This window comes from Antennarius striatus, chromosome 13 (genome assembly GCF_040054535.1).
Source record: "Antennarius striatus isolate MH-2024 chromosome 13, ASM4005453v1, whole genome shotgun sequence".
In the NCBI taxonomy this organism is placed as follows: Eukaryota; Metazoa; Chordata; class Actinopteri; order Lophiiformes; family Antennariidae; genus Antennarius; species Antennarius striatus.
This window is the reverse complement of record NC_090788.1, coordinates 11,566,511-11,589,674: the sequence shown is the minus strand read 5'-3', so window position 1 is coordinate 11,589,674 and position 23,164 is coordinate 11,566,511. Positions and strand designations below refer to the sequence as shown.

At 41.9% G+C, this 23,164-nt stretch overlaps 1 protein-coding gene across 2 annotated transcripts; it reads left to right on the top strand.

The window, feature by feature from the left end:
• The first annotated feature begins 9,497 nt into the window (after positions 1 to 9,497).
• On the top strand, positions 9,498 to 20,555 carry psmg1 (proteasome (prosome, macropain) assembly chaperone 1). 2 transcript variants are annotated; one of them, XM_068332060.1, is made up of 7 exons: positions 9,498 to 9,681; positions 11,144 to 11,247; positions 11,440 to 11,585; positions 13,304 to 13,366; positions 16,579 to 16,777; positions 20,041 to 20,171; positions 20,415 to 20,555. In XM_068332060.1, the coding sequence occupies exons 1-7, from the start codon at positions 9,563 to 9,565 to the stop codon at positions 20,490 to 20,492; spliced, it is 840 nt and encodes a 279-aa protein (XP_068188161.1). In that variant the 5' UTR covers positions 9,498 to 9,562; the 3' UTR covers positions 20,493 to 20,555. The 2 variants fall into 2 exon arrangements, with proteins under 2 accessions (XP_068188161.1, XP_068188162.1); XM_068332061.1 differs by lacking the exons at positions 20,041 to 20,171; positions 20,415 to 20,555 and adding an exon at positions 18,354 to 18,625.
• Positions 20,556 to 23,164: the final 2,609 nt, after the last annotated feature.

The following is a 23,164-nucleotide window of genomic DNA, read 5'->3' as shown; positions in this document are numbered from 1 at the left end:
TGGACTGACTCTGGGGCTTCTTTACATAGCCTGCACCTTGGGTCAGATCTACTTTGGTAGATATTGGCCTCTATTGCTCTTGTACTTAGGGCCTGTTCTTGTGCTGCCATGATCAGTGCCTCTGTGCTGTCTGTCAGTCCAGCTTTATTCAGCCATTGGTAGGTCTTCTTGATATCAGCCACTTCCTCTATCTGACGGTGGTACATGCCATGTAGGGGCTTGTCCCTCTATGTTGTCTCCTCCTCCTCTTCCTCCTCAGGTTTCTGCTGTCTAAGGCATTCACAGAGCAGTTCATCTGTTGGGGCCATCTTCCTGATGTACTCTTGGATTTTTGATGTCTCATCCTGGACAGTGCCCTGATGCTCACTAGTCCTCGGCCTCCCTCTTTCCGCTTAGTGTACAGCCTCAGGATGCTGGACTTGGGGTGAAACCCTCCATGCATGGTGAGGAGCTTTCTCGTCTTGATGTCTGTGGCTTCTATCTCCTCCTTTGGCCAGCTTATGATCCCGGGGTATTTGATGACAGGCAGTGCATACATGTTGACTCAGACTCCCAGGAGGATGACACACAGATACCACCCCACAAGGGTGAGAGGGACATATATATATATATATGTGTATATATATATATATATATATATATATATATATATATATATATATATATATATATATATATATATATATATATATACATATATAATATATACACACACATAAAATGGGAGCAAAAACAAGTGTTGCATATACACACACACACACACACACACACACACACATATATATATATATATGTATATATATATAGATATAGATATATAAGGGCAACAATGTTCAACACCCCCACTTGATCTTAGGCTGAATAACATACAGTTGTTATGCACATTTACACAGAACACAGTTCATACATTTGTATTTATGTTTAACCCTTCATACCAAAAATAAAACACACATATCTATCAAGCATAGCTTTAGTTTCAGGTTTGGTCAAAATATCTGCAACCATGTCTGCTGTAGGGACAATATTCAATAGTTATCTTTCCAACAACAAGTGCAGATCGAACAAAATGGTACTTTATATAAACATGTTTACACCTTTGACGACATACAGGGTTCTTAGACAAAGCAATCGCCCCTTGATTGTCTTCATAAATTGTCACTGGTGTGTATTCACATTGATCATCCATTTTGTTCAGTAACTGAACAAGATAAAGGCTTTCCTGTGTAGTAGCTGCCAAAGCCATGTACTCAGCCTCACATGTGGAAAGAGCAACTGTGGATTGTTTCTTAGACTTCCAAGAAACAACAGGACCAGTTTTAGACAAACTAAAACAGTAACCAGATATGCTTCTCCTGTTATTTTGATCTGCTGCCCAATCAGCATCACTAAATGCAAAAAGATTAAGATTTACATAATTTCTCCTGTAACACAATTCCTGGTCCACAGTTCCCTTTAAATATTGCAGTACATGCTTAGCAGCTACCCAATGTTGGTTTTTTGGTTCAGACGAGTGTTGCGACAGCTTACTGACAATGACACCAAGATCTGATCTAGTACAGGTCATTACACAGATCAAGCTACCAACCATTTCTCGATACTTCTTTGGATCAACAGGTTCACCATTATTTTCACAAACTTCAGTTTGTTTTCACATGGAGTTGATCTTGGTTTGCAGTGAGTCGTATCAAACCTCTCCAAAATCTTTGCAATGTATCTTTTCTGGTTAATTTTTATTTCACCATCTCCTAGAGCAAAATCAATGCCCAGGAAATGTTTAAGTTTGCCAAGATCTTTCATTTTAAATTTTTCTTCCAACATATTTTCACATTTCTGAGTGTCTGATTATCACTCGCTGCAATAATAAGGTCATCGACCAAGATTATCAGTATGATTTTCTCACTTCCAGTTTGTTTATTGTAAACACAATGATCTGCGGGATTTTGAATGAAATCTTTTTGACTTAAGAAATCATGTAACATTTTATTCTAGTTACGCCCTGACTGTTTCAGACCATAAAGTGATTTGTTAAGTTTACAGACAAGCTTCTCACCCGTTTCTGAGTTAACCTCAAATCCTTCTGGCTGTACCATGTAATTTCACAGTCAATACGGGCGTGCATATATGCAGTTTTTACATCCATTTGATGCAGTTCTAAACCATATTGAGCTGCAATTTGCATTGAGCTACGTACAGATGTCATATCAGCAGTTGGTGAAAAAGTCTTGTTAAAATCAATGCCTGCAACTTGACTATAACCTTTTGCTACGTACCTTGCTTTGTATGTTGTTTCAACTGGGTTTTCTTTGACTGTGTAGACCCATCTGCCCCCCACTGTATTTTTACCGTCAGGCAACGTTGTAAGGGTAAAGGTTTTATTCTCCCTCAGAGAATTCATCTCCTCCTGCATAGCCTTACTCCACAGTTCTGACTGCAGTGAGCTCATAGCCTCCTTTAGAGTTTGGGGTACATCACATGCAACTCTACAACAACAATCAATACTGGTTAGTACATGGTCATCATCACATTTTATTCCATGCTCATAATCCCTAAAATATTGAGGAGGTCTCCTCTTCCTCTGTGGATAATGCCTGCTCTCAAAATTTTCCGTTTCACCTGTATTGGGGTTTGGGTCACACATTTCTGTTTTTATTACCTGTGGGACTGATTTTGTTGTCTCAGTTTTTGTTAGGTGGGTTTCAGCACTCTCCCTATGCACAACATCTTCACTCATGAACTCATTATCTGTCTGAGTGTGACATTCAATGACACTCTTTGAGAGAAACTTCACCAACTTGTTTTTGATCACTTTCCCTGAGTCTGGATAGAAAACCAGATATGCAGGGCTATTCTTATCATAACCAAGAAAAACCCCTTTTTCATATCTCGAGTTGAACTTTTTCTTGTTCTGTTTGTATGCATAGCACACTGATCCAAATGTTTTCATTTTTGAAAGATCAGGCTTCTTTCCAGTCAGCATGTAATATGGAGTCTGTCCTACACGTCTGTTATATCATCTATTGCGAATTACAGCAGCAGTCTGGACTGCATATGTCCATAACATTTTTGGTAGGCTACTCTCAATTAACATGCATCTTGCCATGTCAAGTAAAGTTCTCCAGCTCCTCTCAGCTGTCCCATTCTGATGGGGCGAATAGGGAGCTGAGGTTTCATGTCTAATGGCATTTTTTGCTGAGCAGGGACTGAAATTCTCTGGATGTAAACTCAGTGCCATTATCTGATCTAATATATTTAATTTTGCCATAAGGTGCAACATCAGCAATGAACTTCTCTGTACCTTTTACTGTATCACTCTTAGCTTTCAAGAATTATGTAAATATTGCACCTGAATAGTCATCAGTAAATGCTAAGATATATTTGAACCCATCTTTTGCTGTCAGCTCTATAGGTCCAGCTAAATCTGCGTGCACAAGTTCAAGTGCAATTTTTGCTTTTTTATCTGGCTCCCTATTTCTGCTCTGAGCAAATTTACCTTGAGTGCACACTTCACATTTCAGCTTAGAAATGTCAGTTTTACCTTTAATTTTCATCCCCTCTGTGACACTTTCCAACTTTAACACATCCTCATAATTACAGTGGCCTAGAATTTCATGCCACACCCATGACATTGATCAACATAATCTGTAACAGTGCTTAAACAGAACAGTCTATCATAAACCTGGATGTCAAATGTTACACCGTTCTTGTGAACGAGTCTGTTCTGACCTTCTTTGAAAATGACTGTTGCTCCCTGGGACGTCGCTACCTTGACTGAAAAGATGTCCTGTCGAAAAGATGGGACGTACAACGCCCCAATCAGCAACGTTTCAACCACTTGACCTTTATTGTCCCTCAGGCAAACTTTGGCTGTACCCTTCTTCAGGGCGATACCGCTGGTCCTCTCTCCATCAGCCAACTCCAGGATATGCTTGTGTGGCTCAAAACTGTTGTCAAAGTCTTTGAACTGAGCGATGTCTCTGATGATGTGTGACGTGACTCCTGTATCAACCATGAGGCCTTTTTCCTTCACTCCGCTGACCAGGACTTCATCCACTTGCCCCACCTTGAAAGCAAACGTGTGGTCTTCCTTGTCCACTGCCCACTTCACCTTGTCCCGCTTTCTCCGTCTGCAGTTCGCATCCTTGTGTGTGGAACTATTGCAAAAACTACACCACTGTCTCTGTTCTCTGTGCTCGGTCATGGCAGAGGTGCACTCCACAGCCTTATGTCCCTTCTGTCCACAGTTAAAACAGGACAGTTTCATGTTCCCGCCGTCTCTTCCTCTCACCTTCATCACGCTGTCGTCTTCTGAAGAAGCAGCATTAAACTTTTCTGTGCTCTCATAACTCCTCAGCTTTGTTTTAAAGTCTGAGAAAGTTAACTTTTCATCACTTTGGGTTATGTGGATTGAAAATGGCTTAAATGAGTCCGGCAGGCCCTTCAGAATCATTGCCATCAACAAGCCATCACTTAAAGTCTCTTCTGCATTTCTCAATGCCGTAATAGCAGTCTCTGACGTCTCATTAACGCCTTTCTGAAGAGACGTAAGCTCTGTGTACAAACTGATCACTCGTGGTTTCCCCTTACCAGCATAATGTTCCCTCAGAATATTTAACGCCTTTCTGCCATCATCCGCAGCATCTCTCATCACCAGGGACAGGCTTTTATCATCCAACAGTTGAATAAGTTCTGCATAGGCGTCCTCATTTTTCTCTGCGTCATCTGCTGCACCTTCGCTGGCCTCACCAGGCAGTTCACCGAGTATGTATGTATATATATATATATATATATATATATATATATATATATATATATATATATATATATATATATATATATATGTTTGCTAATGTTTCCTAATACTATAGAAATAGCGATGCGAACAAATGCTGTGTACTCCGGTTGCCAAGCAACGACATTTCATCGCCAGATTCACTGTTCTGAGTCTCTGTGCAATGACAATAAAAGGAAGTCTAAGTCTAGGTCTTAAGTACACACCTCGGAAACCTGATGAGATATGAAGAGATTTAGACAATATACAATATACTATTTGCTAATGCTATTTGCTATTTTTGCTAGGTTCACAGTAGACAACTTTAATCACACTCTCATTTAATCTTTGCAGACATTTGAACCCTATCACAGTACACACAGAGCTCACGGAACCCATCTAATCTTTTCTCACCCTCTTTTCTCACCCTTGAAGTCTGTACACATTTGAACAATCACACACACGCACGCATGCACGCACACACGCACGCACGCACGCACGCACGCACGCACACACACACACACACACACACACACACACACACACCCAAGGCAACAGTTCCATTTATGGAAGTCTTCACACTAATGGGGTGATCAGGATGTAGGCAGGATTGTTTACAGGATGAGACCGGAGACGGAAACTACGTCGAGAAGATGCGGATGAAAACCTGTCACGATTGGATTGGTCCAGAAGACACCACATCCCCTCATGCATATTCTTAATCTGAATTGTTTAAATTTGACCGGGTCAAGATAGAATTTGCTCTTCTTCAGCTGCGTCTGATGTAAGGCCCATGTAGTACCGGCAGTCAGGGACTGTGGTAGAGCCCGGATATCTGTATTAGACTTGTTGTTAGAAATAAACTTTTTAAATTTATGACAATCGGCTAAGTCTCCTACGTTACCTCAATAACAAGAACCCATGGAATAAAGAAGCTTTGAAAAGACTTTGCTTCAGATATAATCACAAAACAAAAATCAATATTTTCAGGAAACCAGAGGCAAAAAAATGAGATGAAGTCTTGAGATGTTACAGTCTCTGATTGCCTTGTTGGTTTTTTGAAGTTGTGTACAGGCCCTTGAAACACAACACACTAGGGGCCTGTAGGCAAGAAATTAGTCCAAGTCCAAGCAGTAGAGGGGAGGCAGTGATGGGTCGCGACTTCAGGGTGCGCCCCAAATGAGCAGCTTACGGGATGGGGGGGGGGGGCTTGCTCAAGGGCACTTCAGCAGTGGCTGGGAGGTGAGCTGACACCTCCCACAGTCAGCTCACACTCTGAGGATGTCTGATGGGAGCGGAAATCGAACTGCCAATATCTGAGCGATTTCTGGTCCGCTGAGCCACTGTCGCCCCAAATGACATCAATTTTCTACTCAGTTCAATCAAATCAAATTAACTTCTTCTTTTCTTTTTGCTTTTCCCTTCAGAGTTCGCCACAGCAAATCAGTTGCCTTCAACTAACCCTGTCTTCTCATCTCTCACACCAACTACTTTCAATATCCTCTTTCACTACATTCATAAACCTCCTCTTTGGTCTTCCTCTAGGCCTCCTGCCTGGCAGTTCAAAACTCAGCATCCTTCTACCACTATATTCATTATCTCTCCTCTGGACGTGTCCAAACCATCTCAGTCTGGCCTTTCTGACTTTATCTCTAAAACCTCTAAAACCTCTGATGTACTCATTCCGGATCCTATCCATCCTGGTCACTCCCAAAGAGAACTTCAGCATCTTCGTCTCTGCTACCTCCAGCTCTGTCTCCTGTCTTTTCCTCAGTGACACTGTCTCTAGACCAAACAACATCGCTGATCTCACCACAGTTTTACACACATTTCCTTTCATTTTAGCTGAAACTCTCCTATTACACATCACGCCTGACACTTTTCTCCACCCTTTCCATCCTGCCTGTACACGCTTCTTAATCTTTATCCTACACTCTCCATTGCTCTGGACTGTTGATCCTAAGTACTTAAAATCCTCCACCTTCTTGATCTCTTCTCCTTGTAACCTCACTCTTCTTCTTGGGTCCCTCTCATTCAGACACATACTCTGTCTTACTGCAGCTAACCTTCATTCCTCTCCTTTCCAGGACAAACCTCCACCTCTCTAGCTTCTCCTCCACCTGTTCCCTGCTCTCACTACAGATCACAATGTCATCTGCAAACATGATTGTCCATGGGGATTTCTGTCTAACCTCGTCTGTCAGCCTGTCCATCACCATAGCGAACCAGAAGGGGCTCAGAGCTGGTCCCTGATGCAGTCCCACCTCTGCCTTGAACTTCTCTGTCATGCCTATAGCGCACCTCACCGCTGTCTTACAGTCCTCAAACATGTCCTGCACAGCTCTAACATACTTCTCTGCCACTCCAGACTTCCTCATACAATACCACAGTTCCTCTCTGGGCACCCTGTCATAAGCTTTCTCCAGATCTACAAAAACACAATGCAGCTCCCTCTGGCCTTCTCTGTGCTTCTCTATCAACATCCTAAAAGCAAATACTGAATCTATAGCACTCTTTTTTGGCAAGAAACCATACTGCTGCTCACAAATTCTCACTTCTGCCCTTAGTCTAGCTTCCACTACTCTTTCCCATAGCTTCATTGTATGGCTCAACAGCTTCATTCCTCTGTAGTTGCCACAGCTCTGCACATCTCCCTTGTTCTTAAAAATGGGCGCCAGCACACTTCTCCTCCATTTCTCAGGCATTTTCTGACTGTTGAATGATCCAGTCAGAAACTCTACTGCCACCTCTCCTAGACACTTCCATACCTCCACAGGTACAGTATATCATCAGGACCGAGTGCCTTTCCATTCTTCATCCTCTTCAATGCCCTCCTCACTTCATCCTGACTAATCTTTGCTACATCCTGGTCCACAACAGCCACCTCTTCTAGTCTTTGTTCTCTCTCATTTTCCACGTTCATCAACTCTTCAAAGTACTCTTTCCATCTTCCCATTGCACTACTGGCACCTGTCGATACACTTCCATCCCTATTCTTAATCACCCTAACCTGATGCACGTCCTTACCATCTCTGTCTCTCAGTCTCTCCCTCCTTACAGTCTAACCTAGCATACAAGTCATCATAAGTCCCTTGTTTGGCCTTTGCTACCTCTATTTTCACCTAATGCTTCATCTCCCTGTACTCTTGTGTACTCTCTCCAATCCTCACAGTGTTCCTCTTATTCTTAGCTAACCTCTTTCTCTGTATACACTGCTGTACCTCCTCATTCCACCACCAAGTCTCCTTATCTACTTTCCTTCCAGATGAAGGAAAGGAGACTACTCTCCTACCTGTCTCCCCGATCACATTAGCTGTAGTTGTACAGTCATCTGGAAGCACCTCCTGGCCACCCAGACCCTGTCTTAAGTCCTTCCTAAAATTCTTGAAACACTTTTCCTTTTTCAGCTTCCACCATTTCATCCTCTGCTCTGCCTTTGCACTCTTCATCTTCCTCACCACCAGAGTCATCCAACACACCACCATACTATGCTGTTTGGCTACATTCTCGACCACCACTACGTTTCAGTCACTGATCTCCTTCAGATTACACCGTCTACACAAGATGTAGTTTACCTGTGTGCTCTTACTTCAACTCTTATACGTCACCCTATGTTCCTGCCTCTTCTGGAAGAAAGTATTCACTATAGCCATATCCATCCTTTTTGCAAAGTCAACCAACATCTGTCCTTCTGCATTCCACTCCTGGATACCAAACCTGCCCATCACTTCCTCATCACCTCTCTTTCCTGTACCAACATGTCCATTGAAGTCTGCACCAATGACAACTCTCTCACTTCTAGGTATGCCCTGCATCACTTCATCAAAGTCCAACCAGAATTTCTCCTTCTCCTTCTGCTCACATCCTACCTGTGGAGCATACCCACTAACAACATTGAACATCACGACTTTGATTTCTAGCTTCAGACTCATCACTCTATCTGACACTATTTTTACCTCCAGGACTTTCCTAACAAACTCCTCCTTCAAGATAACTCCTACTCCATTTCTCTTCCTATCAACACCATGATAGAACAGCTTGAACCCTTCTCCTAAACTTTTAACCTTGTTACCTTTCCACCTAGTCTCCTGGACACACAGTATGTCTACCTTCTCAGTCCTATACTCTTGGTGTTCCTATTCTCTCTCTTCCTACAAACACATTTGCTCCTCACCTTCTTCGACCAACAGCAGTCCAATTTCCACTGGCACCCTGTAGGTGAACAGCACCGATGGCAGTCGTTGTTAACCCCGGCCTTGACCAATCCGGTATGGAAGTCATAGATTTGATCGGATGTCCTTCCTGACACAACCCTCTGTATTTATCCGGGCTTGGGACCGGCACAACAAGACACTGGCTTGTGCCCTCTTGCGGCTACATCAAATCAAATCAACTATTTTTATATAACACTTTGCAACACTCATGCAAGAACAGACAACGCAAAGTGCTTTATGGTATTAAAAACAAACATAATTTAAAAAAGACAGACACGCCCCCAATTACGCATGCACACACATACACACGTACACACACACACATACACACGTACACACACACACACACACACACATACACACACGCGCGCGCGCGCACACACCCACAGAGAGAGAGAGAGAGGATAAGAGAGACAGAGGCCGTTCCATCGGGGAAGGCAGGTACTGTACATCCCTGACATAGAAATGAGGAAAAGAGTGAGTTTTATTTTGAAGGGCTAGTTTTGACGGACGTGACGTCAGTCACTTCAGGGCTAAATCACGAATTTAACTTTCGTTTTACTCTTCAAATCTATCGGTAATGGCGACGTTTTTCGGTGAAGTTCTGTCAGTGTATTCCCGGGCGGTGGAGGAAGGTGATGACGACTTAGATGAAAACGAAGAAGATGAGCAAATACGCAGGGAACTAGAGGAGAAACGGTAAATAGCGTCAGCTAGCATGAAGTGATGTGATGTGTCAGAATGCGTGAAAAGATTAGACAAAATAAGCCAACTATCCTGACGAAATTATTTTACACACTTGAAATTGTATATGACAATTTCCCTCTGACTGATCAGTGATAATATGGAACACACTATATACTGTACTGTACTGTGTACTGTACAGACGTTTGACTGTACAGTACACAGTACTGTACAGCCAAACGCTGCATAATAAGAATACTTTAGAAAATACTAAATGAAACTGCTTATTTCAACTGATTTAAAAATACAAATTGAGTGAACAGAGGAAAAACCGACGTCAATATTTGGCGAACTTGGAAAAATAGCTGTGGATCTTAAATCCATCTGTCTACAAGCTGTCCCAAACAGTCTCCATGATGCTGAGACCAGGGCCATGTGATCTCTTTTTCTTTACTTTGGCAATAGTTATCAATATTATTGGCAGTATGTTTGGGGTCAGCTGCGGAGTAAGATAAATGCTTCCCTGATGGTGTTGCATGATGGATAATTATCTGCTGTATCACTCGGGATTACGGACACCATTAGGCTTTATCAAATCCCCGACTCATTTTGAAGAAATGCAGCCCTAAATCTCCAAGGATGCTCCACCATGATCACTCTAGCCTGCAGACACTGATTATTGTGTCACTTTCCCATTCTTGGGTCAAAAAACTGCCAAATATAAAATTTGGATCTGCTACCTCTGTCACCAACAGAGCTTGAAGGGCACATCTTAAAACACGTGTCTGCTTTGAACTCTTGCCTAGGACAGACCTTGTTGGTGCAGTAGAAGGTCGCAGGGCGTGGGATCGCACCAAATATGAATTTGACACACATTTTCTTTTGTTTTCTCACTTCAAATCTTTCAATCAAGTGTTTTTTGAAAGCATTCTTAGGTATATTTTTTCACACTTGCCTAAGTCTGTGTGTGTGTGTGTGTGTGTGTGTGTGTGTGTGTGTGTGTGTGTGTGTGTGTGTGTGTGTGTGTGTGTGTGTGTGTGTAAAACATGTCCTATAATGTTCTTGATTCCAATTTATCAAAATTTGTGATAGTCTTGTAGTCGGATTTCATGAGATTCCAGAAAATTAAAAGCCGTAGCCTTTTTGTTGCAACTGGTGGTAATATCGAACTACATTGGAGCAGAAGTATAGAATGAGATGAAATTAATTGCAATGTGTTAGACATTATCCTAAATACATACTCATTTTAATGTACTGTAAGTGGTAATTCAGTGGAGGATGTTCTGTCTTTTGGGCCGTATGAAGTAACTATTATTAAATTGAGCAGACAAAATTGTGTCATTAATTAAGGTCAGACAAAAAGATCCAGTTCAAATAAGGTCCTGTTTGCATCTTCAGTACAACACAAACCTCAAATGTGTGCTTGTACCTGTTTTCATCTGTTCATTATCCTCTAACCCTTGCCACTGTCCATCAGGGAGGTTCGTTTGCACTGGAACCCTGAAGTTTCTGAGACACTGAACTCTGGGAACAAGTTGCAGTGTTCAGACTTCATTGTTGCTGTTGGACTCAACGCTTCCAGTAAGTGGCTGCCATCAGCTTGCAACTGTAGTCTTGTCCAAAGTGGACAAAGTGGCCTGCAGATATGTAGCGAAAGAAAATGGATGGATGTAGTTACACCTGTTCAATTACTGAACATATTTAAATGAAGCATAAAAATAGGAGCTCCTGCCACATGTGAGCTGTTACTCAGTACTGGTTTTGTCTCCACAGGGGTCCTCTCAGTGTACGTTCTCAGCTGTGAAAACTGGGATGCAGTGGGACATGCATCGGTGTGGAACGAGAGGAGCAGAGCTCCAAGTGGGCAAACCAGTGATGAGTCAGCCTGTGTTCTATACAGACAGAAGGACAACCCATCAGTGAGTAACCACGTGTATACGCTCACACGATCCTTTTAAGCAACGTAAATTAAAGATTCAGTGTGTGAAATTTAGTGATATCAGTCAACTTTATCAACTTTTATTTATATAGTGCTTAATCACATCTGAAGACATTGCAAAGCGCTTTACAGATAGAAAGCCAACAATGCCCTCCAGAGCAAGCATAAGCGACGGTGGCGGGGAAAAACTCCCAGGAAGAAACTCTGGGCAGGACCCAGGCTCTTGAGGACAGTCATCCACCTTGACCTGTTGGTTGGGAAAGAGAAATACACTGGGGATAGAGAAGTAAAAGAATCAGAGGGAGAGAGAAAGAGTGAGACATTTGCAGATAGGCCAGTTTGAGTTTGATGTCCATGAGAGGGAGGGAGTGACAGGAGCTCCAGAGTATTTCCCTTTAACGGGAGAGCCAGAGAAAAATACCCTCAGCAGCCTAAGCCTATAGCAGCATATCTAGTGGGGTGTGTGTTATTTCTAATTGTAGGCTCTATCAAAGAGGAGGGTTTTTAGTCTTCTCTTAAATAAGCTAAGGGTGTCTGCCCCCCGGACCGAGGCTGGGAGATTGTTCCGGAGTAAAGGGACCAGATAGCTGAAGCTTCTGCCTCCTGTTCTACTTTTAAAAACCTGACGGGTCACCAGCAATCCTGCATCCTCGGATGGAAGGGCCCTAGGTGGGTATATCTAGTGGTGAACTGACCCATTACTCCTTGTGTCACAGCCTCTGATGGTGGCAATAAGAAGATGAGACAAACACATTAAAAAATACATTTACATATGTTGATGGAGAGCTCTACAATGAATTTGTAGTTTGATGAGCTGTTCAATTCAGTATAATTTACCCATAAAAAGTATCTCTCTCCCTTGGATGTTTCACACTTTTGCTGCCTTTATCCATGAAGTAATCATCAAAATATTTTGGATTTATTGATGAGAATCTACAAAAAGTGAAGCTTCTTTCATGTCTTCGTTACAACAGATTATTGCAAACTGAATTCCGTTAATGAGGATTATATGAGGTAATGTAAATGACTGCATAAATTAGGACATTATTTAAAAGAAGCATCTTTGGCTGTGATCACAGGACTGAATCTGGGTGGACGTGTCTCTGTAAGGCTGGCACATGTAGAGACTGTAATTTGTGAGCAAAAAGAGCTCAAGCTCTGTCAGCCTCCGTCATGTCCAGCCACAAAATCTCCACTGGATCTCCACTCCAGAACACTCACCCTGCTGTTACTGAATCATTTGTGTTCATTTATTTCTATGTTTGGAGATGTTGTCTTGCTGGAAAATAAATCTTCCAAGTTTTAAATCTCTTGCTGGCTGTTTATCCTCTAGGATTTAGTTATCTTTTTTCACATTTATGTACCTTTACACTATTACAAGCCTTCCAGGGCCAATTGCTGAGAAGCATCACTGAGAAGCATGATGCTGCTGCCACCATGCTTCAAGGTGAAGATGGTGCATTTATTATGAAACATAGTCTTTAGTTTGTGGCCAGGAAGCTCAGAAGACCGAAGACCTTTTTTGCAATTGACTTTGGAGTCATCCACATTTCTTGGGTTGAATTCCAGGCAAGATTTTATTTGAACTTTTTTCACCAGTGGCTGTCTCTTTTCTTCGACTGGTGAAGAACCAGGAAATAGTTCAATTTAATGATGTTGGATGAATGATGTTACTCTCCTGTATTCTTTTCCCTACAGGTTCTAATATGCCAGGTGGCTTGCCACATTTCAGAGGACCAACTTTTTCAGTGGACAGAAAAGGTACCTTTAAAGCACAATACCAGAAGGATAACAATGCTATTTAATTTGATGTAGAGAAAAGGGAGAGCATCCACACACAAACATTAACAGGGATGTTCTGTGACCGACATATATCATCTGAAAACCCTTTGGTATTACTGTATATTATAGTACAAAATTGTATTATTGTATCATAATACAACTTGCGGGAACCTGTGGAAATTCCACGATTAAACAATAATATCGGACTTCATGGTATTATAAACCAAGCGCACCCAACGTAGTACAAAATCAATGTGGTGACATAACGACTTTGTGTTGGCAAAACATTGGTTGCGTTGGGCAGGCATTGCGAAGCCGTAGATGAATGTTAGCAGGCTAACTAGAGAAAGAAAGCTAAATAATCGCGAGATTGGGAAAGGAACTCACGTTAAACAAAAAGGCACCTGTCAAAAGCAAGTGGAAAAGAAATTTTAGAGAAGTGATAGTTCTGTTAGCTGACTACATGAACAGAACTCTATGTAGTTATGTAAAGATAGTTTTGTCAGATGCCCGCGGAGCATTTTGAATACTACATCAATTGTCCCATTCCAAACGGAAACCATAGCTGGACAGACTATTCGTGCTAGCCAGCTAGTTTCACTCAGAATTTGCCATTTTCTGTGTTGTTCCTGCTGTTTGGACTCTGTTCAAAAACATGAAAATTGTTGGAACAGTTATGACACTCTGAAATTATGTTAATTGGAAAGTCCATGTATAGTTATTCTCATAACATAGTAGATGCCTTACGCCATATTGTTCTTTTGTTTTTTTTTCTGGCAGATGCGCCATGATTTGTTGGGCGCTGTGATTGGTTGGGTGCTTGATTGACAGGTAGTGGGTGGAGTTGGTGACAGGGTGGCAGTGTGAGACTTTTCAAGTGAGCTTATTCAAATATATAGGTGGGGATAAAAGTTATAGTGCAGAAAATGGTGTAAGGGAAATAGTTTTACAGCTATGAACTTGTTGCTCACAGCTGATGCCTGGAATTTAGACAATAGGGAAACAGTCAGGCTACATGCAGCTTTAGGGTTGAACAAAGAAGTAACAACCTAAGTTAATTGATGAGTTTCAGAGCTGTTTGTGGATGGATTATGGACAGGATCGGTTGTTTCCTGTCCAAATTTACTACTGGTATATTGACAACATCCACTAGCATGAAGCACATTTAAATAAATTTTAAAATATTTATTTAATGTATTGATAACAGTAATATACAATTTAATAAAGTGTTGATAACACTATTGAACAAGGAATCACGTGACTTCGGTCCTGGTGAATAAAGCATCGGGGTTACCTCCACGATAACGTGAGGTCCGTTACAATCAAAGAATATAAGCCACTATGTTTGACAAAGCCAAAACGGCTCCGTAAGTGCGAGACATGGACAAATGTCCATGTCTCTGCTAGCGGCCCGAACATCCAGGTAGACGCGGGAAGCACGACAGCGTAAGGTTTTCAAGTGAGCTTATTCAGATATATAGGTGGGGATAATATAATACAATACTATAGTCCTCAACCTACGATCACAGTTGGTTCTGAGAGGTTGTATCTAATTTGAATTGTTTGTAAGTCCTTATTAAATTTCAATCTGTATTCACCATTTGAAGTCTTTTTTTTAAATTTAATTTTATATACTCGAGTAATCCCCGAAGGGAAGTTCGTGGCACACTCTAGTTAGTCCAAATCAAATCACATGCATGTTAGTGTGTACAGGCCCTGAACACACACACACACAGGGGGCCTATACTCATGCAGAGGAGGTAGAGTGGCAGGCAGCTCCTGCTTGGTGCGCCCCAAATGAGCAACTTGGTAAGGGGGACGGCGCCTTGCTCAAGGGCGCCTCGGCAGTGCTCCGGAGGTGAGCTGACACATCCCACTGTCAGCTCACCTCCGGGTGTTTTGGGCGGGAGCGGAAATCGAACCGCCGATCTTAGATCATTGGACGACCTGCTCTACCGCGCGCTATACCACTGAGCCACTCCCGCCCCATTTAAATTTTGTCACTACTCGAAATAAGAAAGTACTGCTGTATTCCCTGAAACTTGCGAGAAACAGTTACAGGATATAAAAACAACATAAATAAAGTAAAATACAGGTCTACTTCGGCTTACATTGCTTCAATGTAAGCCGATTATAGGTCACTTTTCTCGATTATAGGTCACTTCTAGAAGAAAAAAATATACATGGAAAAATAAAAATCATGTTTACGCCATTTTCTCGTCTTTACAACCAACTGTCCACTACAATTATTGTAATCATAAAATCACCAGGAATACTTTACAGTAAAAGTAAAAGCACATAATATGTTACTGTACAATAACTACGACTAAAAATATGTAATATTAAATATGTACGTATAGTTCCATTATCTACCACTGAGTGTCATGATTCAGTCACGATTATTTGAATTCAGATTAGTATAAGAAAGTTTTGCTCCTGAATGTACAGGTTAGTACATTTAAAATAAAATAGCTTTTTTACTATTACAAAATAATAATAGTTACTCCATTTATTTTATAACCTTAACAATGACAAAGAGTGAGGTATTCCTTTACCATGGTACCCTAATGTAGCTTACCTTTAGAAGGAAGAGGAGGAATGAGGAGTTATTGATGGTGAGAGGTAGATTTGTCAACGAAGACATCATCTCGCTTCTTCACCACTACCAATCTTATCATTAGCCTTTTCTCTATCAGCCATGATAAACGGTAAAGTATCCAAGGGGATATGACACCTGTGGGACTGAGATGCTCACAGAGACACGTACAAGAACAAGATGGGGAAGACGAGCGATGCGTCTACGCAGCAGTACTGCTAGGTGAAGGATATAGCAGAAATTACAGTAGTCAGATATGGCGGCACGGTTGTTTGTATCTAAAAAATGTTCGTAAATCGAGTGTTTGCATGTTGAGGACTACCTGTGTATTAAAATAATCTAAAAGCATCAAAATATCATGCAGGTGGTGGGAATATTTCTGTGGCTAACATTAGATCACTTAATACTAGTTGAGAATAATCCGAATATAATCCGAAATGACAGATTTGCATGAAGTGATCATGTTATCATTAAAATAGACATGTTAACAGCTCATTGCACAATAACACGAGGACGGCAGGCCAAAATAAAGGTGTAGATATTTTTCAAGGTGCTTTGATGTTTTGGCTTGACTGTGTTTCTTTGCCTCTTGTAGGTTTTTGACTGTTTGCTGCAAAAAGAGCTCAACATTACTGTGTTGTCAGACAGCTCTGTGGCTGAGTACAAGACAGCTGACTCTCTGTGCTCTAGTTCCGCCCCCTTCCTGCGATCCCTCCACAGCAGAGACTACAGGGGTCAGCCAGTCTGCCGCTCACTGGAGCAGCCCAACATAGTTACTGGACTTCCAGCTGCAGGTACGACTCTGGAGCAACTCAGAGGTCCATCAACTCGGTAGTCCCTAACCCCGCAGGCCACAGACCTGTACTGGACTGTGGGTCAGTTGGTACTGGGCTGCATAGAAAAAATGCATAACTTACATTATATCTGTTTTATTTATTATCTGATTCTTGGTGGTTAATTGTGTTGATAAGGTTGCAGGGCCATTCACTAATTGCTGAAGAATTGATTCTTCCTGCTCCTAAAGACATTTGTGTGAAATTCTGGGAGACGCTGTGGTAATAAAGATAGCAAAGATGCCTCTTTTTGACAGGTCCGTTACTCGGCACATATGGGAAAAAGCAGAGGACATTGAGACACAGTTGTCGGAGAAAACTGATACATCACCTTGGTACACACTCCAGGTTGACAAGTTGACAGATATTGACAATAAAGCAACATTTTCTGTTTATGTGCGACATGCTTATCAGGACAATGTACTCTATCATTTGAACCACGGCCGCAAAATTGTTCAAGTCCCTGGGTGACAATACAACAAGAAAACTGAAAAACTGTAATTTTGTGTTGGCATATGCACAGACAGATCTGCCATGACGGGACAGCTGTCTGGTTTGACTGCTTGGATTAAGGAAGTTGCACCCAAATGACTGTCTGACTAGCAGACAAATGCCATCGGAACTTAAAAGTATAGTGGATAAGCACATCAAAGCCCGTGCCTTTAACTCGCACCTGTTCAAACAGCTTTGTGAGGAGATGGATTGTTGGCCAGACTGTATTATTAGAGCCGCTGCACACATTTCTGTCAGAAAAAAATTCACTGTGCCTCCACATTCAGTGACAAGGATTGTCACAAAACTGGCTTACTTGTGTGACATATTCTTCTTCTTCTTCTTTTCCTTTCGGCTTTTCCCTTCAGGGGTCGCCACAGCTAATCAATTTCCTCCATCTAGCCCTGTCCTTTGAATCCTCTTCTCTCACACCAACTCTCTTCATGTCATCTTTCACTACATCCATAAACCTCCTCTTTGGTCTTCCTCTAGGCTTCCTGCCTGGCAGTTCAAAACTCAGCATCCTTCTACCAATATATTCACTATCTCTCCTCTGGACATGTCCAAACCATCTCAGTCTGGCCTCTCTGACTTTATCTCCAAAACCTCTAACATGTGCTGTCCCTCTGATGTATTCATTCCTGATCCTATCCTTCCTGGTCACTCCCAAAGAGAACCTCAGCATCTTCATCTCTGCTACCTCCAGCTCTTTCTCCTGTCTTTTCTTCAGTGACACTGTCTCTAGACCAAACAACATCGCTGGTCTCACCACAGTTTTGTACACCTTTCCTTTCATTTTAGCTGATACTCTTCTATCACACATCACACCTGACACTTTCCTCCACCCGTTCCATCCTGCCTGTACACGCTTCTTCACCTCTTTTCCACACTCTCCATTGCTCTGGACTGTTGACCCTAACTACTTAAAATCCTCCACCTTCTTGATCTCTTCTCCCTGTAACCTCACTCTTCCACTTGGGTCCCTCTCATTCACACACATCTACTCTGTCTTACTGCGGCTAACCTTCATTCCTCTCCTTTCCAGGACAAACCTCCACTTCTCTAGCTTCTCCTCCACCTGTTCCCTGCTCTCACTACAGATCACAATGTCATCTGCAAACATCATAGTCCATGGTGATTCCTGTCTAACCTCGTCTGTCAGCCTGTCCATCACCATAGCGAACAAGAAGGGGCTCAGAGCTGATCCCTGATGCAGTCCCACCTCCACCTTGAACTCCTCTGTCACACCTACAGCACACCTCACCACTGTCTTACAGTCCTCATATATGTCCTGCATCGCTCTAACATACTTCTCTGCCACTCCAGACTTCCTCATACAATACCACAGTTCCTCTCAGCCTGCTTAATGAACTAAATCTGACACTTCTGGGGGAGATGACAACTGTCTTTAAGTTGGCAGGTAAAGTAGCTGCATTTAAAGCCAAACTGCTGTTGTGAGGACGGCACGTGAACAGAGGTAGTGAATATTTGAAATGTTTTAAACATGACTGAGCCTTCAAGCAAAGACAGGTGCACGATCACCTGTCTTTGCTTTGAAAACAAATTTGAACGCTGCTTCCCAACCAGAAAACACCCACAAATTGGCAGTGAATGGATCAGTGACCCATTTGCCCACAAACCAGGGGAATCAAGCGTGTCTGTGCAAGAAAAAGATCAACTGCTGGAGATCGCAATTGACTGCAGCCTTAAAAGTGTGTTTGAGACAACGATTCTGCTGAAGTTCTGGATTAAAGAAATTAAAGTTGACAGTGGATCCACGTTAATTATTGTATTCAGAAAATACTATTTTTTATGCCAGTCATAGCATTTCATTTTTCATATTTACACAACACATCTTAAAGGCGGGTCAGTGAAAATATCGTCTGACATTAAACCGGTCCGTTGCGCAAAAAAAGTTGGGTACCACTGCTTTGACTGACTGAATGCGAGATCTGCCACTGCAGTTACTCAGGTTAATCAGACTTTATGATGCACTTCACAGATGAAACCACTAAACAATAAATAAATAGCTGGAATTCTAGGTTAGCTTTGAACCAGAGGACCTCGTTCATTCTTTGCATTTTTCCTGACCAAAGCTCCAGATGTAGTAAAGGCTGCATGAGTTAGTTTCCTCCTCTTTGTTTCTGATGCAGGTAGAGTTGTTAATGGAGATGACTGCATGAAGCCCCTTGAGACGAGGCTCTCGAGTATTTAAGCAGGCCATATCTGGCAAAGACATCAGATTTCACTGTGATTGCTGCCATCTCTTTAATTACTGAACCCCAGCACTGTGACTGGAAAGCACCAGTTTCTCTTTCAGTACTGTAATGAGACAAATAGAAATGATTTTACTTGGATGTAAATAAGAGTGAAATTAACGGTCCCAAATTATATGAACCAGACTTCAGCCAGGATAGATTCTCTTCTTATCCTGTTGTGTCCTTGAACGACACACTGAACGTCAAATTGCTTCTGATACATTTAGGTAGGAAAAAAAAAAGTTTGTACAGGAGCGTCTGCCAGCTGAGTGAAATGCAGCTCCATTAATCCACTCCCCACTCACTGAGAACACCGTCTCGCATCATGATTTGGTTGTTTTAGTGCCAGTGTGTTTGAATGTGCTGAGAATCCAAAGACAGACCACAGACTGTCAGGGTACCTGTTACCCAACCGTCTTCACTTGTGTCTTCATTCTGTCTGATCCCCTTCATTCTTCCCATCTGTGTTATCAGTAATGAACCACTGTGAAGTCCATCGCATCGGCGCCGTTGTTTACCAATGTTACAGTGATGTCACTGGCCTAGACTCTGTCACCATAGAGACCTACAGGCCTGCACTTTCCAGGCTCGGAAAGTCTGTGCTGGTAAGCTTTCTGTTTTATATCTGCTGATGCTTTTGAAGATCCGATTGGTTGGAAAGAGGATGACAGCATAGGCTGATCGTATAGGTTTATGAGATCATGGCACGCCTGAAATAATGAACTAATGTACCCAGGTCAACACCCAGGAAGTGCTAAAGGAAATGAGAAGAGACATTTATTAAATAACCACTGAAATATATCTCAAGTGTTTCCCTGTTCTCCTACTTTCCCATTCTCTCTCCACAGTTGGACCCCTCTCCAAGCACAGACCTCCTCTGCAAATTTGCCAGGCCCAACAACATTCAGAGCAATCTTTATATCTGAAACTGTACTCCCCATTGCAAATTAATTGTATTTTATATTGGTAAAATGTAATTTTAATAAAGTAATTACATTGAAAACCTATCTCTAAATGTTATCTTAAGTTTCTGAATTTCCATGTCACGTTTTATCACAATCTATTTCATATCGGTACACATCTCGAATTTTTAAATGGCATTTTGTAACACTTTGAGACACATACTGACTCTGCTGACAGACACAAACATATATACTGTACAGTAGGTGTTCTTTAAAATATTGAATGATGCATACAGTTTAAAATTAAGAAAGACTACAAAAATGTATTTAAATATACAACAAATAAATTTAATCGATGTTGGCTGTACCCCTTTGTTTAAATTCCAGAGGGTTATGAAAGTTGCTGGTGTCATTTGGATATTGACACTGAATTCCACCCACATCAGTGAGATCTAATTCTTATGAAAAATATCCAATAAAGGGCGGCAGAGGTGTTGCTGTATGGCGACTGTGGGTAGCTCAGTCGCCATACAGCAAGATGCATCCGGGTTCGAATCCCGCATTGAGCGGAGTTTGAACTTTCTCCCCGTGGGTTCTCTCTGGGTTCCTACCACCTCCAAAAACATGCGCTTCAGGTTAAGTGGCCGTTCAAATATTGCCCGAAGTGTGTGAGTGTGAGCGTGCGTGGTTGTCTGTCTCTGTGTGTGGCTCAGCAGCGAGTCGTGCCCGGAGTTTGCCCAGCCTCACGCCCTAAGAGCTGGGATAGGCACCACCTTCCTGTGACCCACTAAGGCGGATAAAGCAGTTCAGAAGATAAATGAATGAATAGCCAATGTAGGAGCCATACATGAGGGTTGGACTGATGTGTATGTGTCTGATGGTGTATGTGTGGGTATTGGCTGGTGGTGGGAGGAGTGGCACTGGGTGTGTCATTTTGAGGTTAAAGGGACAGTAAAGTTAATTTCAAGTGATATATATGTTATTCATCATTATGAAAAATAGAAGAAAAAACAAATTTTATGTGTGTAGCGTCATCCGTTTGGTCAAAAAAGCTTTAAATCTGCGCAGCAGCAGCTTCCGCATTCAGTGGTCACGTGGGTGTCATACGTCACTGGTGCCCAAACTATCTTAGCAGCCATAAGAAACAATACAACTCTACACGCGATTTACATCAAAAATATCATGGTTACCTGCGCGGTGGATGGTTGTCTCAACAGAACAGATAAAAGACATGGAGACAAGGACGTGTCCTTCTTTAGAATACCTTCTGGGGAGTTAGGAAGGAGATGGAGAGAAAGGATAAACCGGGTCAAAATGACCCAGGATCCGAGGATCCATCGTGAGCGCTTTACCTCGGAGGATTTTCATAGAGATATGAAGGTAAGATCGTTTTTTGTTAACCCGTAGTATTTATTCTGAATCCCCAAGGTTTAGTGGATAATTAATTAATGTCTGGAGCTACTGGAGGTATTGGATCAATGTTTTTATGACCAGATTAGCATGCGATTATGGCACTCGTGAAAAGTAAACAATATCAAACCTAACAGACAGAGAAATGGATGGGGTTCGTTTCCCCTGGGGCTTGTTAGTAATTTACAACAATTACCTCAGATTATCTCCTTGATTTGGTTTACTGTATGTATGGAAAAGTTAATCGCGCTAAAGATGCTAACGCGCTAGCACGTCAATAGGATTTTCCATATTATGTTAGCATTGAGCTAACCGTTATTTATTACTGCTGGACTGTGTGGAATCAATAACAACTGTAGTTTAACTTTTACGGCGTATTTATTTGAAAGTCCATCTTTCTTCCACGGAAAGTAGAGTTCATTACCAGGAAATAGTGCCAAATATAATAGATATTATCCAGAGGCTCAACCTGCATGTTTGGGTTGATTCATAAAACTCTGATGTATTATTATTGTGTTTACATAAAGTGCAACAGTTGTGAAGTACATATTGAATTTGCAGTCATTATTTCAGGATGAGCTGTTGAATGTCAAGCGGAGGCGTATCCCAAAGCCTGATGCAGTTCCAAGTACCTTCAGCTATAGGCCCAACGCCCCCAAGAAGAGAGGAACACGTGAAGCCCAGGCTGTTAAGAAGTTGAAGCTGCCAGTATATGCCGCTTGAATCGGGCTATGCTAAAGCTAAGGCTTTGCTTCAAGAACACTTTGGTAATTTGTTAAAAATCGCGACAGCTTATCTGGAGATAGTTCTCTCATGGCCGGTGATAAAGCCTGAGGATGCAAAAGCCCTGCAGGCATACAGCTTCTTGTTGCGAGGGTGTTGCAATGCGATCAGAGCTAGTCATGATTTGGACGTCCCTGCAAAAATGCAAACAGTCGTTAAGAAATTGCCTTATAAGCTAAGAGATAAGTGGAGAGATGTTGCCTGTGATTTGCAGGACAGGTTTAATCGTAGAGCTACTTTCTGCGATATTGTTGAGTTTATTGAAAGGCAGGTGAAGATTCTAAATGACCCACTGTTTGGGGCTCTGCAGGATCCTCCTGCATTTGTAAAAGGAGATTTGAAGCAATCTAAATCTGAGTTTCTCCAAGATAAAGGGAAGTACCTTTGCCACCGCGGTTGAAACAGTGGACAAGAAAATTCAATCTGGAATGACCAGAGAAAAGAACTCACCTGCTAAAGTTAGCTTGTTTTGTGGAGCTGGACATATGCTGGATCTGTGTCTT